This window comes from Hemiscyllium ocellatum, chromosome 10 (assembly GCF_020745735.1).
Source record: "Hemiscyllium ocellatum isolate sHemOce1 chromosome 10, sHemOce1.pat.X.cur, whole genome shotgun sequence".
In the NCBI taxonomy this organism is placed as follows: domain Eukaryota; kingdom Metazoa; phylum Chordata; class Chondrichthyes; order Orectolobiformes; family Hemiscylliidae; genus Hemiscyllium; species Hemiscyllium ocellatum.
The window spans coordinates 75,169,777-75,187,844 of NC_083410.1; the positions used below are offsets into that span (position 1 = coordinate 75,169,777).

At 40.9% G+C, this 18,068-nt stretch overlaps 1 protein-coding gene across 7 annotated transcripts in view; it reads right to left on the bottom strand.

The window, feature by feature from the left end:
• dop1a (DOP1 leucine zipper like protein A) overlaps positions 1-18,068 on the bottom strand; it is a 315,487-nt gene that overhangs the window by 18,533 nt on the left and 278,886 nt on the right. For 5 of the 7 annotated variants that reach the window (XM_060831625.1, XM_060831624.1, XM_060831626.1 and 2 more), the window contains 4 exons: positions 14,154-14,306; positions 10,688-10,824; positions 8,045-8,100; positions 4,155-4,319 (listed from right to left, as the gene is read on the bottom strand). In XM_060831625.1, the coding sequence (XP_060687608.1) occupies positions 4,155-4,319; positions 8,045-8,100; positions 10,688-10,824; positions 14,154-14,306 (511 nt within the window). Of the gene's footprint in view, positions 1-4,150; positions 4,320-8,044; positions 8,101-10,687; positions 10,825-14,153; positions 14,307-18,068 lie in introns of all 7 variants that reach the window. The other 2 variants (XM_060831630.1, XM_060831629.1) reach the window with 2 other exon arrangements.

Sequence of the window (18,068 nt, forward strand, 5' to 3'; positions counted from 1 at the left end):
TCGCATCTCTCCCATCTCCTGTGGCTCCAGACATAGGTGACCTCATTGATCTATTCTCTCCCCTGTTGCTCTTTTATTCGTATAGAATCTTTTTGGATTATCCTTAACCTTATCTGCCAAGGCTATTGCACATCCCCTTTTAGCCCCCCTATTAAGAATGTTCCTATACTCCTGACGCAGTTAGAGAGATTCACTTGATCAGTTGTCTTTTCCTAACATATGCTTACTCCTCATTTTGACCAGAACTCCAATATCTTTATTCTTCCATTGTTCCCTACTCTTACCAGCTTTACCCTTCACTTTAACGGGTACAAAATGTTTTGAATTATAGTTATCTCACCTTTGAAAATCTCCCACTTGCCAGTTGTCCTTTTAGCTGTAAACAGACTACCCCAGTCAACTCTTAGAAGTTCCTGTCTCATACTGTCAAAGTTTGTTTTACTCCAATTAAGAACTTTAACTTTATTCCTTTTAAATATTTAATTGTACATAACTGATTCTTGTAGAATCTCACCAGTTACTGCTTGCCAACCTCAAAATGGCTTTTATTTTTGTTTTCTGTTTGCTATCCTTATTCCATGGCTAGAAGGTGTCATGAAATGTCCTTGGCAAATAGGATTAAGTAGAACCTCAAGGCATTTTATACATATATTAGGAAAAAGAAGGTAACTTGGGAAATGGTAGGTCCACTCAACGACAAAGGAGGAAATTTATGTGCAGAGTCAGTCAAAGTGTGTGAAGTCCTTAATGATTACTTCTCATCGGCATTAACCAAGGAAGACATACATGATGGTAAATTTAGATGGAGTTTGTTAATACTCTGAGGCATGTCGATATTAAGAAGAAGGTGAAGTTGTTGGGTGTCTTGGAAAACATTAAGGTAGGCAAATCCTCAGTACCCGATGGGCTCTTTCCAGGATACTGAAGGAGGTAAGGGAGGACATTGTTAGTCCTTGATAGATATGTATCCTCTTTTGCCACAGGAAAGCTCTCAAAAAAACTAGAGAATAGCTACTGTTGTCCCTTTGTTCAAGGTGGGCAACTGGGATAATCTAGGAAATTATAGGCTGTTCAGCCTTACATCAATGCGGTGAAATTATCAAAAAGATCCTTACGGACAGGATTTACTTACACTTGGAGAAGATTGGACTTATTAGGGATAGTCAGCATGGCTTTCTGCAGGGGAGTCTTGTCTCACAAACTCGATTGAGTTTTTCGAGGAAGTGATCAAGATAATCGATGAGGGTAAGGCAGTAGATGTTGTCCACGTGGACATGGTAGGTTGGTCCAGAAGATCAAATCATATGGAATCCTACATGGTGAGTTGCAAGATGGATACAAAATTGGCTTGGCCATAAAAGACTAATTGTAGTTTTTGAGGTCTGTGATCAGTGGTGTCCTGCAAGTATCAGTGCTGGGATCTTGGTCATTTGTAACTTACATAAATAATTTGGATGAAAACATCAGTGGTCTGATTAGTAAGTTTGCAGACAAAACTAAAATTAGAGAAGTTGAGGATAGTGAGAGGTTATCAAAGAATGCACCAGGATATTGATCAGTTAGAAAGTTGGGTGGAGAAGTGGAAGATGGAGTTTAACCTGGACAAATGTGGGGTGAAGCATTTTGGGAGGTCAAATGCAAGAGGAAAGTATACTGTAAAATGACTGGAGCATTGATACATGGAGGTACTTTTGAGTCCTAGTCCACAGCTCTCTGACATAGCATGGGTTCATGAAAAGTAGGTCATGTTTAACTAATTGACGGCAAGGTGGCACAGCGCCAGAGACCCGGGTTCAATTCCCGCCTCAGGAGTTGTGTGGAGTTTACACATTCTCAGCATGGGTCCAGCAGTCCAAAAATGTGCAGGTTAGGTGAATTGACCATGCTAAATTGCCCGTAGTGTTAGGTGCGGGGGTAAATGTAGGGGAATGGGTCTGGGTGGGTTGGGCTTTGGCGGGTCGGTGTGGATTGTTGGGCCGAAGGGCCTGTTTTCACACTAAGTAATCTAATCTAATCTAATTTGCTGGAATTCTTTGAGGACATTCTGAGCACAGTAGACGACAGGAAATCAATGGATGTGGTTATCTGGATTTCCTAAAGGCATTTGACAAGGTGCTACACAAAAGATAGCATTACAGGTAATATTAGCATGGATATAAGATTGGTTAACTGACAGAAAAATAAAGAGTGGCGATAGATGGTGTTTTCCTGGTTGACATGTGCCTCAGTGATGTGCCTCAGGGATCAGTGTTGGGACTGCAATTGTTTGCAATTTACACAGACTATTTGGAGTTTGGCATCAAGTGTACGGTGTCAAATTTTGTAGATGACACTAAGATGAGCGGTCAAGAAATGTGTGCAAAATACAGAAAGTCCGCAGAAGGATGTAGATAGGCTAAGCATGTGGGCAAGGGTCTGCCAGATGAAGTACAATGTTGGTAAAAGTGAGGTCATTCATTTTGGTAGAAGATATTTAAATGGTGAAAAAATTGCAGCATGCTGCTGTGCAGAGAGACCTGGGTGTCCTTGTGCATGAATCACAAAAGGTTGGTTTGTGGGTGCAGCAGATAATCCAGAAGGCAAATGGAATATTGTCCATCACTGTGAGAGGGATGGTGTTTAAAAACAGTGAGGTTATGCTGCAGCTGTGTAGAGTGCTGGTGAGATCATACCTGGAGTACTGTGTGCAGTTTTGGTCTCTTACTTGAGAAAGGATGTACTGGCACTGGAGGTGGTGCAGAGGAGATTCACTAGGTTTTTTCCAGAGTTGAAAGAGTTGGTTTATGAGGAGAGATTCACTAGACTTGGACCATATTCATTAGAATTTAGAAGAATGAGGGGGGTAGTCTTATATAAACATATAAAATTATGAAGGGAATAGATAAGATAGAAACAGGGAAGTTATTTCCACTGACGGGGTCAAACTAGGCCTACAAACTAGGGGGAGCAGATGTAGGACCGAGTTGAGGAGGAACTTCTTCATCCAAAGTATTATGAGAGTGCCTGCCCAGTGAAGCAGTTGAGGGTACCTTGTTGAATGTTTTTAAGGCAAATGTAGATAGCTTTTTGAACAGTAAAGCTTTTAAGGGTTATGAAGAGCAGGCAGGTAAGTGGAGCTGAGTCTAAGAAAAAATCTTATTGAGGAGCCAGATGGTCTACTCCTGCTCCTATTTCTTATGTTCTTATGAAAGGGACAATGAAGACATATGATGCTTGCTTTCATCGGTTGGCACAGCTGGTAAGTCATGTTGCCAGTTTAAGGCTTTGGGTCAAGCCATATTTGGAGTACTGTGCACCGTTCTGGTTGCTGCACTATGACATGGATGCAGAGGCTTTGGCAAGGATACAGATGAAGTTTCCAGAATGTTGACTGGATTACAGTATATTAGCTATAAGGAGAGGTCAGACAAACTTGGATTGTTTTTCTACTGCATCACAGGCTGAGGTATATAAAGTTATGAGAAACATGGATAGGGTAGATAGTCTGAATCGCTTTCCCAGGATGGAAATGTCAAATACTTGGGGGTGTAGGTTTAAGGTAAGACAGGGCAAGTTTAAAGGAGATGTGGGAGGAACTTTTTTTTAAAAAAACACAGAAGGTAGTAGGTACCAGTGGAGACAGTAGAACCAGATATGATAGCAAATTCTAAGAGGCATTTAGACAGACACATGAACAGGTAGGGAATGGAGGGATACGGACCATGAGCAGGGACATGAGATTAGTTGATTGGTACAGACTGTATTATGCTCTAACATAGTACCCCCAATCCCTAATCTTCTACATGTAGATGCTTATTTTGGATTTTTTTTGAAAATCTAAGTAGTAACTTCCATTTGTATTCCCATATCAATCCTAATTTGTTTAACCTCAAAACTTTCAACAGTTTCATCTAACTTGACCTCTCTTTTTGTAAATGCCTCCGAAATGGATTTCCGAAATGCCTTCATACAAAGGCCACATTAGCTAAAACAGCTGTCTGCAAAAGTATTGGTTACAGTTTAAAGAACAATGATTTGCACTTAAATCCTTCAAATATGTATTTTTTTCTCTCCTTTTTCTGCAAAGTATCACTGAGAAACAATCACAATAACACTAACAACTTTAGATTTGATATCATGTTTGAAAGAAAACAATAATACCTTCACTCACTTACATCTGAAATTGGGGAAGGTTTTCAGAGGGCAAGTTCAAAGCCAAATCCAGGAATTTGCATGCAGACAGGTATAGGCCAAGCCACCGTTGATTGTTGTAAGATGTGGAGACCCCATTACCTCCCATGTAGGTGGTTTCCAAGCCCGACACTGATGGTCCAGCAGTTCTGAAATTGATAAGAGGATTAACAATGGTATATGCTTACTCTATATTTTGGAACTTTCCTGTCAGTAAAATATTGTAAGTGATTCAAAAATGTGCTGACACGTACATTCAGTGGTACACTTTAAGAGCATTGTTTTGGAAAAAATGAGCACATCAACACTAGAGAGTAGAACATTCCTAGGTCAGTACAGCATGACCCAAGAATAAAGCATCCATCTATTGTACTCAACACAAGCTATAACTCCAACCTCACAGATATGCTTGTAAGTACACATATTTCTTAAATTTCTTCCAGTAGTCAGTTTTGTGGTATGCAGTATAGTGCCATTGATGGAAATTGTGAATTACATACCCATTGGAAACCAAGTACAGATTGTGCAAGCACTTTCAATGTAAACTAGCACTTGCCATCATTCTGGCTTGCATATTCAGGTCCTAAATGAAAACAGTCATGTTGTTCCAATCAGGAGTCTAACAATTGTGGCAACCAAACTTCTGCTGTCAACTACAGGAAGGATGGGTCCTCTGTTGCAGCTTTAAGAAATCCATCTTTATCACTTAAGGAATAACAATATTTCTACAATATTCCTAGCTCTTATGATGCTACTGAAACAACATGAAACAAATTCCAAGCTTTGTTTTGATATACAGCTTGCTCCAAAATTATGCAGAGGATAACACTTGGAATTATAAGTATTAATAATATAATAATTAATAATGATCAGGCTTCAGAATTTGGAAAAATATTAGTGAAGTACACAGTGACTCCACATTATATGTAAATCCAGTGCAAGACATAGGGTAGGATCGAGTCGTGTGCAGCTCAAGTTTGATTTTTTAAAAAATTCTTACTATGGATGCTTCAGTCAAATTTAGTGAGGATTGACAAAGTGAAGTTGTAAGGTTTCTATGTAAGAAATGTAAGATTTGTCTCAGGTTCTGATGAGCAATTCAGATTTTCAACTCAAGTAATTTAGCAGTAAAGTCTAAACCTCACCCAAAGATGCCACAGTAAAGTGAGAAGCTTTTGTACTTGGGGTTGCTAAGGTTGTAACTTAAGATGCCAGGAGTTTAAAAACCTGGCATAGCAATTCCGAAGAGGTCACTGCATAAAGTTGAAATTTACACTGTAATTAATACTTAATTCTACATGTCAGTCTTGAAAAAGTGGTTCAGCATCAGAGAACATAACAGCGCAGTACAGGCTCTTTGGCCCTTGAAGTTGCACCGACCTGTGGAACCAATCTGAAGTCCATCGACCCTACATTATTGCAACTTCATCCATATGTTTATCCAATGACCATTTAAATGCCCTCAATGTTGGCGAGTCTATATCTATCACCCTTCAATTTAAAGCTATGTCCTCTCATGCTAGCGATCACCATCCAAGGAAAAAAGGTCTCACTGTCTACCTTATCTAACCCTCTGATTATCTTATGTCTCAATTAAATCACCTCTCAACTTCCTTCTCTCTAATGAACACAGCTTCAATTCCTCAGCTTTTCCTAATAAGACCTTTCCTCTAAGCAACACCTTAGGAAATCTTCTCTGAACCCCTTCCAAAGCTTCCACGTCCTTCCTATAATGCGGTGACCAGAACTGTACACAATACCCCAAGTGCGGCCGAACCCGAGTTTTGTACAGTTGCAACGTAACCTCATGGCTCCTCTACTGATAAAAGCTAACACACCGTATGCCTTCTTAACAACCCTATCAACCGAGGTGGCAACTTTCTGGCACTATTCCTGTAGACAATGATGGCATAAAGATCAAAGCCAAAGGCTCTGCAGTCTTTGCCCTGGCTTCCCAAAGAATCCTAGAATAAATCCCATTTGGCCCAGGGGATATATCTATTTTCACACTTCCTAAAATTGCTAACACCGCCTCCTTTGTGAACCTCAATCCCGTGTAGTCTAGTGGCCTGTATCTCAGTATTCTCCTTGACAAAATTGTCTTTTTCCAGTGTGAACACTGAAGAAAAATATTAGATTAGATTCCCTACAGTGTGGAAACAGGCCCTTTGGCCCAACAAGTCCACACCGACCCTCCGAAGGGTAACCCACCCAGACCCACTTCCCTCTGACTAATGCACCTAACACTATGGGCAATTTAGCATGGCCAATTCACGTGACTTGCACATCTTTGGACTGTCAGAGGAAACCGGAACACCTGGAGGAAACCCACGCAGACACGGGGAGAATATGCAAACTCCACACAGTTGCCCGAGGCAGGAATTGAACCCGGTACCCTGGCGCTGTGAGGCAGCAATAGCTCAGTGGTTATTAATTTAGCGCTTCTCCTATTTCCTCGGACTCCATGCACAACTTCTCACTACTATCCTTGATTGACTAGGGAAAGAATAGGGCCATTCTTCTAATCCTGATATACTGATAGAAATCTTTAGGGTTTTCCTTGATCCTATCTGCCAACAACTTCTCGTGTCCCCTCCTGGCTCTCTCTTTAGGTCCTTCCTGGCTAACTTGTAACTCTCAAGCGCCCTACCTGAGCCTTCACATCTCATCCTAACATAAGCCTTCTTCTTCCTCTTGACAAAGAGATTCAACTTCTTTAGTAAACCACGCCTCCCTCGCTCAACCACTTCCTGCCTGCCTGACAGGTACATACTCATCAAGGGCACACAATAGCTGTTCCTTGAATAAGCTCCATATTTCAATTGTGCCCCTCCCCTGCAGTTTCCTTCCCCATCCTATGCATCCTAAATCTTGCCCAATTGCATCATAATTGCCTTTCCACCAGCAATAACTTCTGCCCTACAATATATACCAATCGCTTTCTGTCGCTAAAATAAACAACCAACTTGTGTGGTCACTATCACCAAAGTGCTCACCTACCTCTAAATCTAACACCTGGCTGGGTTCATTACCCAGTACCAAATCCAATGTGGCCTCACCCTTGTTGGCCTGTGTATACACTGTGTCAGGAAATCCTCCTACAACACTGGACAAAAACTGACCCATCTAAAGTACTCAAACTATTGTATTTCCAGTCAATATTTGGAAAGTTAAAGGCCTCATAACAACTACCATGTTACTCTCACTCCTATTCAGAATCATCTTTGCAATCCTTTCCTCTACATCTGTTGAACTATTCAGAGGCCTATAGAAAACTCCCAACAGGGTGACCTTTCCTTTCCTGTTTCTAATCTCAGCCCATACTACCTCAGTAGAAGAGTCCTCAAAAGTCCTGTCTGCCACTGTAATATTGTCCTTGACTAACAATGCCACACCTCCCTGTTTTACCATCTCCTCTGTTCTTACCGAAACATCTAAATCCCGGAATCTACAACAACTTTTCCTGTCCCTGTTCTATCCGTGTCTCTGAAGTGGTCACAATATCACCAGGTGCTAATCCATGCTGCAAGTTCACTCACATTATTCTGGATGCTCCTGGCATTGAAGTAGACACACTTCAAACCACCTTCCTGCTTGTCAGTGCACTCTTACAACCTTGAAACCTTAGCTCTGATCTTGCTACTCTCAACCTCCTGGTCACTGGGAACTACAATTTAGGTTCTCGTCCCCCTGCTGAATTAGTTTAAACCCTCCCGAAGAACATTAGCATCATCTTTTGAACCAGAGTTTTGCACCTATTCGCTGAGTCTTTAATGGAATGAACAACCAGAACATTTTCCAACAACAGAAAGTGGGACCTTAGTTTTGGGAAATTGCAGTTAAATCATTAAGATTAGCTGTAGAAACCCATTACCTTGAAATGTCTTCATCTGCTGTCAGTTCTTGTTCAATCAGCAAAAATACTTGCACCTTTAAGATTTGAGAAGAAGAATATAATTGCTTAAGATCTAAAACAAAAATTGTTGGCCTTCAGAATGAGGTCTTATGCTTAGTAGATAGCAAACCCCCTGCTCTTGAGTCAGAAGCTCTAGGCTCAAACCCCCTCTCCAAGGTTTGTTGACCACTGAAGGCGCATTCATGATGCAGCCAAGCAGACTGATACATCCATGGCAGGTGTTTAGAGAGGGAGAAATTCCATATTAGTTATTACCAATGTATTTGACAGGGGATGAAATGCAGCGAAAATCCCTCATGAGAAAGACATGAGGACGACAAATGCAATATTGGATGAGAACAGTAGAAGAAGCAGCTCTTCTCTAGAAAAACAATAGCTTTTTCTCATCAATTCTGGAAAAATAGCTCAGGACAAAAGATGAAAACATGCACAGAAAAGTCAGAGTAGAGACATTCATAGATAACTCTTTTACATGATATGAAGATATGTGTAAGTTAACAGAGTTAATGTTTATTCTTCCATGATATGCAACTGTTGCTGACAGAGTCATTATATCGCGTTTATTCCTAAATTTCCCTTCAATTGTGAGAATGCCATTTCAGAAAGCAGTTAAGGGTCAATGACATTATTGTGGAACTACAGTCAAAAATGGGTCAGACTGGGCAGGATAGCAGGTTTTCTTCTCTAAAGGACATAAGTGAATGAGATAGATATTTACAATTGATGGTTGTTTTATGGTCAGCTTTAGAGAGACGAGCTTTTAATACAAAGTTTTTCTAATTACTTGAATTTAACTCCACATTTTACATGATTAGATTTGAAATTTGAACCTATGTCCCTCGAGCATTAGGTAAAAGTGAGAACTGCAGGTGCTGGAGATTAGAGTCGAGTGTGTTGTGCTGGAAAAGCATAGCAGGTCAGGCAGCATCCGAGGAGCAGGAGAATCAATGCTTTAGGCAAAAGCCCTTCATCAGCAATGAGACGGTGAGCTGAGTGGGTGGAGGGATAAATGAGAGGGGGAATGGGACTAGTGGGGGAAGGTAGCTGAGAGTACGATAGATAAATGGAGGAGAAGGTAATGATGATAGGCTGGAGAGGACAGTGGAGTGGATAGACAGGAAGGAAGATGGACAGGTGGGACCAGTCATGAGGGCAGTGCTGATTTGGTAAGTTGGAATTGGGATAAGATGGGCGGAGGGGAAATGAGGAAACAGATGAAATCCACATTGACCCTGTGTGGTTGGAGAGCCCCAAGGTGGAAGATGAGAGCATTAGCCAGGCCTCTGGATGGTTAATCGAGTGATACTACCTGTTGCTCTTACAACACTGCCACAGTACAAATTTTTCAAGGGAGCAAGTGTCATTTCCAACAATTAAACTTCTACTTTATGTATAGGTGTAATAAATAAAACATCAGTTTAAGTTCTTCAATTTTGTTCATGGACTCTTGAGTAATTTAAGGCAGTTTAAAAAAAATCATGGGATGTGGACATTACTGGCTCTGCCAGCAAATACTGAAAATCTCTAATTGCTCTCGAAAGATGGGGTGAGTTACCATCTCAAACAATTGCAATGCAGGAAGAGGTGGAGAGAAGATGACACACCCACAGGGCTGTTAGGATTACGTAGGGCTTGGAAGGGAACTTGGAGGTGGTGGTGATCCCATGTACCTCCTGCCCTTGTCATTCTAGGTGGTACAGATTGTGTGTTCGGAAAATGCTGTCAAAAGCGATGAGATGAAGCACCAGAGGGAAAAAAGTAATCAAGTAGAAAATCAAGCCATTTGCGTGATCATTAAAAAATTGCAACATTGAGTGTCAAACACTTGCAATGACTTTCCCTTACTTCTACGAATTAATTGAACTGGGCTAATTCAAATAACGTTTTACTTTTTCCTTCATATATTTTGACATCACCTGGGAGTACAGGTTCATGGTTTCTTGAAAGCAGAGTCCCAGGTAGAGTAATAAAGAAGGTACATTTGCTTTTCTTGGTCAGTGCATTCAGTATAGGAGTTGAGATGTCAGATTGTGGCCATACAGGGGATTGGTTAAAACACTTCTAGAATACTACATTCAATTCTGGTTTCCCTGCTATAAAAGAAAGATGTGTTTAACTTGAAAGGATTCAGAAAAGATTTACAAAGATGTTGCTGAGGTTGGAGAGGCTGAATAGGTTGGGGCAAATTTCCCTGGAACAAAGACTGAGGGGTGATCTTTTAGAGGTTTATAAAATCATGAGGGCATGGATAAGGCTAATAACCAAGGTGTTTTTTTTTTCCCCCACAGGATAGGAAAGTCAAAAACTAGAGGGCATAGTTTAAGGAGAGAGAGGAAAGATTTTAAAGGGACCTAACGGGCAACTTTTTCCCACAGAGGGTAGTGTGTGTATGGACTAAACTGCCAAAGTAAACATAGGAGGTTGGTACAATTACAACACTTAAAAGCCATCTGGATGGGTACATGAATAGGAAAGGTTTAGAGGGATATGGGCCAAATGCTGGCAAATATGGCTAGATTCAATATGTGGTCCGCATGGGCAAGTTGGATTGAAGGGTCCGTTTCCTTGCTGTACAACTCTATGACTCTATAGTCAGCTTACCAGTTCTGTGATCATAGTAGGCCACAGCGAGGTGAGATGGCGTGGAGACATCCGTAATAGCAATACCCGGAAAAATAGGAACACCTGGGCATGGAGTGTGGGGACTTGTGGTAGACGCAGACTTTCCACCAGGCGCTCTGAAATAGTGAAAAATACAAAGATCAATAAGAAAAACGCCAAAATGAAAGGCATTTACTGGCAAGGTAATTCTAAGATGATGATTTACGTACACTAATTATGAATAACTACAAATAATCTATCAGATCATTTGTTTTGATATAAAGCATAAGCCAGACAGTATAAGGATGGCATTTTCCTAATGGACATTAGTGAACCAGGTACCTTTTTACAACAATTGATGATTTCATGGTCATCTTTATTGAGACTACCTTTAAATTACAAATCTTATTAATGAATTGAATTTGAATTGCACCAGTGATTTGAATCTGTTTTCCCAAGAATGTAGAGGCTTTGCAAATTTACAATGTAATTATTTTAAAATGTCACTTTCAAACACTTCAGTTTAGAAAATGCCCAAACTATAGAGCTTTCAAACCAAAACCATTAAAATATTTTAATACATTCCAAAGTATGTCAAAGAATAATGACAGCTGTGCATTGAAAAACAAAGAAGCTAATGCTGTGGCAAGCAAGGAGAATTGCTTTGTGGTAACAATCAAACATATGCTTTTGAGAGTTCAGTTTCTGGATGTAAGTTTGATCGCTGAGCTGGAAGGTTTGTTTTCAGACATTTTGTCACCATAACTAGGTCACATCATCAGTGAAAACCTCCGGTGAAGCACTGGTCGTATGTCCTGCCTCTCTATTTATAAGTCTTGGTTTCTTAAGGTGAGTAATGTTACTTCCTTTTTTTTTACAAGGGAAGGTAGATGGGGTCTAAATCAATGTGTTTATTGATGGACTTCCAGACAAAGAACACCACACACACCCTAGGACAAGCGAAACAAAGACACACACACGAGAATTCCTAGAGGCTTGGCATTTTAACCGGAACTCCATCAATAAATACATCGATTTAGACCCCATCTACCTTCCCTTGAGAAATAAAATCGGAAATGACATCACTCACCTTAAGAAACCAAGACCTATAAATAGAGAGGTGGGACATAATACCAGCGCTTCACCAGAGGCACTCACGGATGATGTTACCTAGTCATGGCGACGAAATGTCTGAAAACAAACCTTTTAGCTCACCAATCAAACTTACATCCATATCCTCAACCTGAGCTACAAATTTTCTCAAAAATCGCTAATTTAGTTTCTGTTCAAAAGAAGAACAGATAGATGGAACATTCAAAGGTTTGAAGGTGGAAAGTTGCTGAGGTTTGCCTTGCTTATGATGATTATATCTGAGAAATCTTGTGCAGAGTGGAATGATCATCAAGGGACACTAAAGTTTCAACTTGAAGTAGTGAGGAAATGAATCTCCACTAGACAGCTGATGTGGTTGTGGCTCTCATCCTTTTATTTTTGACAGAAACATATTTCATATTGAAAGGATATTTTAGACATATTTTATTGCATGCTTATTGATACAAAAGAACCTTTATTTCAGTTTAACTCAGGAGGTAATATTTCTAAACTAAAAACCTTTTGCCTCTGTGATCTGTATCTTTCTATTCCCTGCCTATTCATATACCTTATCAGGAAGCCTCTTAAATGTTCCCTTTGTATCCACTTCCACCGTCTCCTCTGGCAGCACATTCTAGGCACTTACCACCTTGTGTAAAAAAAAACTTACATCTCATATCTCCTTTAAACTTACCCTCTTTTACCTTAAACCTAAGTCTTGTAGTACTTGACATTTTTACCCCGGGAAAAAGACTCCAACTTTAATTTATCAGGTCACCCCCTCATCCTTTCACTTTCAAGTGAAAAAAACTTGTCAGGCTTGTCAGGCTCCTGTGCCTTCAACACAATAATTCCAACCAAACCAATCGTTGAGACCCAGATCTCCGCTCAGCTGTCTGCCACAGGATCCTCAACTTCTTGACCGACATCAGTGAGAATTTGGCAACAGCAGCTCCTCTGTGATAATCCTCAACATTAGCATCCTGCAAGGCTGTGTACTCAGTCCCTTACTACATACACTCGTGACTGCGTGGCCACATTTTGTCCTAAACTCCATCCACAGGTTTGCTGTCGAAACTACTGTTGTAGGTCAGATCTCAGAATGCTTGGTGGTGTGACGTAAAGATAATAATCTCTCTCAATGTCAGCAAAATGAAAGAGCTGGTCATTGATTTCATTAAGCATGGTAGGGGCACGTCCTTGTCTACATCAATGGTGTTGAGATGGAGGTGGATGACAGGAGTGAAGATCACCAACAATCTTTCCTGGTCTATCCACGTTGATGTGATGGTCAAAAAAGCACAACGCCACTACATCCTCAGGAGCCTACTAACCATGATCAATATGCCTTTCTACCTTTGAAGATCCATATACATGCATCCTCAGGTCCTTCTGTTGCTGCAGCTCTTTAGAATTGTGCTGTAGACTGAATTTTGGTTACTTCAGACTTGCTTATTACATATTCACGTGTGGATGAAATGCCAAATTTTATGGGTAGAGGGTCACAATATTTTGAAGCTGTGCAGGCGTTCAGGCTCCAACACCCACCATAGTTAAAAGGTCATTAGAAAGCACTTCACCCTCTGTAACCCAAGAAATCATTCAACTTCTGCTTATCGCCCTTACCCATCCCTAGAGAAGCCAGAGATCAGACAAAAAGCAGCACCATGCTTTAGCAGGATCTCCCTACAGGCTAAAAAAAAAGAAAAGAACTGCGAGTGCAAATCAGAAACAATATCATAAAATTGTTGGGAAAGCTCAGCAGGTCTGGCTGCATCTATGGAGATTGATCCTTCCTCAGAACTTCAGAAACATTAACTCAGATTTCTCTCTCCAGATGTTCCCAGACTTGCTCAGCTTTTCCAGCATTTTATGTTTTTATCTCCCAAAAGGCTGTCCAGATAGAGGTGGGTATGGAGGCCAGTAACACGGCGGCTCAAGAGAACATGGCTTCACTGCTGAAAGGGAATTAATGATCAACTGCACTCTACCAGGATGCAGATCACTACCTCAATGTTTCTTGTTCTTATAATTGAGAGTTAACACTAAAAGCCTGTCACTGCAGAGAGTTGTCAACCAGAAGGTTGATGCCATCAGGTGCTTCATGTGTAATTATTATCTGTCACTTAATTGCAGCGACCAATGTAGGACTCCTGGCACATTATGCCACTACCTCTCACAGAGCTGCCAGAGTTCAAACAAATCACCATCAGTGGGGACATGACCTAATATGGTATTGCTATGCAGGGTTTCATGATATCCATTAATTAATTTATGTTTTACCAAGTTGACAATGTTATCTAAACATATCAGAGATAACTGCTCTATCTTCTGTGCATGATGCTTTAATACACATTTGAATAGCGTTACTAACCTTGTATGTCTGGTAGATACTTCTGATATTGATCCACTTCACTGCTAAAAATAGCAAAGGCCAATCTCTTTAGGAGCATTGCTCGCTGTTCCAATTCCGCCTCACGACTTGCAAATAAATTGAGTGAACTGCTTTGTGCCACGGCAACTCGAGCTGTGGGAGGTGGAAATCACTACCTGGTTAGCGAAATGTTGCAGATACGTTATAAGTCTTTACACTAACTTTTACACAATTACTTAAATCTCATTCCTTTGTGCATTCATAGCAAAGGGAGTTAATGCAGAAGGTGGTTGGCAGGGACCTAAACAATCAGAATGCTTTGTCTTGAATGATGTCAAGCTTCTTGAGTGTCACTGGAGGTGCACCCAACCAGGGAAGGGCAACACATGGCAGAAACCCATGCAGACATGGGGAGAATGGTGGCAGTGTGGTGTTTGCACAAAAGCTGGAATCAAAGCTGGGTCCATGGCACTGTGAGGCCAACCACTGATCCAGTGTGCCACCCAGGACTGTTTATTCAGAAGGGAACCATTGGAGTGACCATTTGGGAGTCTTTGATGGTTTAATTTTACTGTGTTGCAACTGACTGGGCTCAGCTATCTGACTCCGTCATAAAAATCTGAGCGAAAGGTAGTGGAAATCCATAGGTACATTGACAGGTTGGTGGATTGGATAGTTGGAGCAGCATTGAGGCAGCAGTGCTAACCACTGTGCTGCCCCAAAACATATAGCATTTGGCTCAACTAATCTGTAGCACTGTTTATGCATCACAAGTCGCCTTCCATTCCTCTTTAATGTAACTTTCCCCAAAAAGCAACAATGCTATTTGCCTCAATTATTCCCTCAGGTGGGGAGTTCTAAATTGCTATTGCTTTACTCTGGGTAAAGATGATTCTGCTGAATTCCCTAGTGGATTTATTAGTGATCACTGCAAGGTTTATGAAGGTTTGTTGCTCAGTTGGGGTTTAGGGTGTAGCTTTGCTCGCTGAGCTGTAGGTTTGATATCCAGACGTTTCATTACCTGGCTAGGTAACATCATCAGGGGCGACCTCCAAGTAAAGTGAAGCTGTTGTCTCCTGGCTTGTCCTGGATGGGGATGCAAACCCCAGGCACCCCATCCAGGACAAACATATAAATAGAAAGCAAGAGACAATACCTTCGTTTCACTTGGAGGTCGCCACTGATGATGTTACCTAGCCAGGTAATGAAACCTCTGGATATCAAACCTACAGCTCAGCGAGCAAACGTACACCCTAAATCAGTGATCACCTTTCGGTCTCATCCATAACAGCTATCCATCAAACTTCTTCCTAATTTTAAATATCTCTAATGGATGACACTTTAGTCTGTTTTATTTGAGAGAAAAGAATCACATCTTTCAATCTTTCCAGCACTGTCTTCAGTACCCATATATTCTTTTAGTAGTATTGAGACTAAGTGAGAGATTTGAAAATCATGACCGTGATAATTGGAGGCAAGTGTGATCACAATTTGGCACCAAGCCACATATTGGTTTTCTGCTACAACTCCTAATACTGAATAATTTTGAAGATGGTTGACTTGGGGTCAGATAGACTGCTATTGGCAAGTGGCAGGCAGCCAATTGAAAGCAATTAATTAAGTGCTTATTAAGGTCCTAGCTGCACAATAACTAGGATTTCCAAACAGCAATGCGGGCTGCTCACGTGGTCTTGAACACACTGGGGTCGATTTTACGGGGATTAACAGAATGTTACCCTAGCCCTTCTTTTTGCACAAAAAGGAAGCTCCACATATCAGAGAGCAGATTCTGCCCAGGTGTCATTCAAAATAGATAGAAATGCAGTTTTTGTAGCTTGAAATTGTTAGGGGAAGGCAAACCACATCCCCTTTTCAAGGTAATAATCTCTGCATTTTGAAATTTAGAGGTCTTGACTGCAATATTGAAAACAACTGTTGTCAAAGCATAGAAGGTAAATGTGATGTTAAGGTGCTGGGAGGGTGGGCCACCAGATTGGCAGGAGGTTAGGGTATCATGTAAGTAGCGTTCCAGTTATGATGTATGTACAGTATCAGGGTGTATAAAGTTCCATGGGAAGCAAGAAAGCCTTTAATGTAGCTTGGGTAAGCAGGAGAAATTAGGTCTGGTGTGGGGTTGAGTCCAGTCTGTTGAGAGATCAGCTGACAAGACAGAGTTTAGGGGTCTACTCAATGGTGGGTTGGGTTTGGGTCAGAACTTGTGGGGAGAAAAGAATCTCTTCCAGCAGGTCGCGAAGGTCTCGGGTCCTGTGGTTGAGGTGTCAGGTCAAGGGGTAGTGTAGGTGGGATATATGAGATAAGTATGGGGTCAGTTTAACTGTTACTCACGAGTTAGATTATGCAACTTATAATTGAACATTTCCTGAGGAACTATTTTACATAATATCATCAGAACCATTGAAGTCTCCGATTTTGAAACTTTTGCAGGGTTTCAGGCATAAAGAATTTGCCTGGAGGAACATTCAATTTTTCAGCAATTGCTTTGGAGTCCGCTAACATGAGGATTCCACAGGGCCCTCATCTGCAACTCCTATTATGTTGGAATAGTGACTGTCTAGAATCAGAGAATTTGACCTCGCTAAGGGCAGGTGTTGCTCTGATAGATCAATTGAGAGAATTGATTTACGCCCTGACCCATGCTAGCCACTGCAGCAGTCTATTGGAGGATTTTTCTGACCAGGAACATGGCTATGCAGCTGTGATATTGGAAAAAATAAAATTAAGTTAATTGCCAGTCTCCTCTCTATTTACATCGTCATGTTAGCTCCAAATCTCAAAGTGTTTAGATGGTTCCCATTGGCCCTTCATAATTGGGAACCTGCATATCATTCAGTAGCGAGTCTACTACAGCCTTTAGGGTAATTAATAATATTTGATTTTTAAGGGTTTAATTTAAAGGAATAAATCTTGGAAGGACAGTGAAAGGCTGTGGTGCACTCTTCCTACTCTACAGTCTTAGAATCATACAACATGACCCAATTCATCCATGATGACCAACTGAAACAGTCCCATCTGCCTGCATTTTGCTGATATCCCTCTAAACCTTTTCTAACTATATACCTGTCCAAATGTTTTTTAAATGTTGTATTTGTAACTGCCTCTCCCACTTACTCAGGTCACTCATTCCATTTTTGCACCACACTCTGTGAAAATGTTGCCCTTCAGGTCCCTTTTAAATATTTCCCCTCTCATCTTAATTCTATGCCCTCTAATTTTAGACACCCCTTCCCTGGGAAAACACCTTGGCTAGTCCCTACCTTATCTATGCCCGTCATGATTTTATAAACCTCTATAAGGTCCCCCCTCAGCTTCCTATGCTCCAGGGAAAAAGTCTCAGGCTATTCAGCTTCTCCTTGTATCTTAAACATTCCAGTCTTGATAACATCCTTGTAAATCTTTTTTGCACCCTTTCCAATTTAATAACATCGTTCCTATAAGGTGGCAATCAGAACTGTGCACAGTATTCCAAATGTGGTCTTACCAATGTCTTGTAAAGCTGTAACTTGATGTCTCAACTCCTGTACTCAGCACTCTGACCGATGAAGGCAAGCATGCCAAATGACATCTTCACTACCCTGTCTACCTGTGATACCACTTTCAAGGAACTATATACCCACACCACTCTGTTTGACAACATTCCCCAGGACCCTACCATTAACTGTGTAAGTCCTGCCCTGGTCTGTCTTACTAAAATGCAACACCGTGTGTTTAGCTAAATTAAATTCAGTTTTTCCATTCCTTGACTCATTGACTCTGTTGATCACGATCCTGTTGTACTCTTACATAACCTTTTACAATGTCCACTGTCCATCAATTTTGGTGTCAATTGCAAACTTACTAACTATGCCACCTATATTCTCGATATAAACTATGAACAAACCTGGCAGATATTGGGCC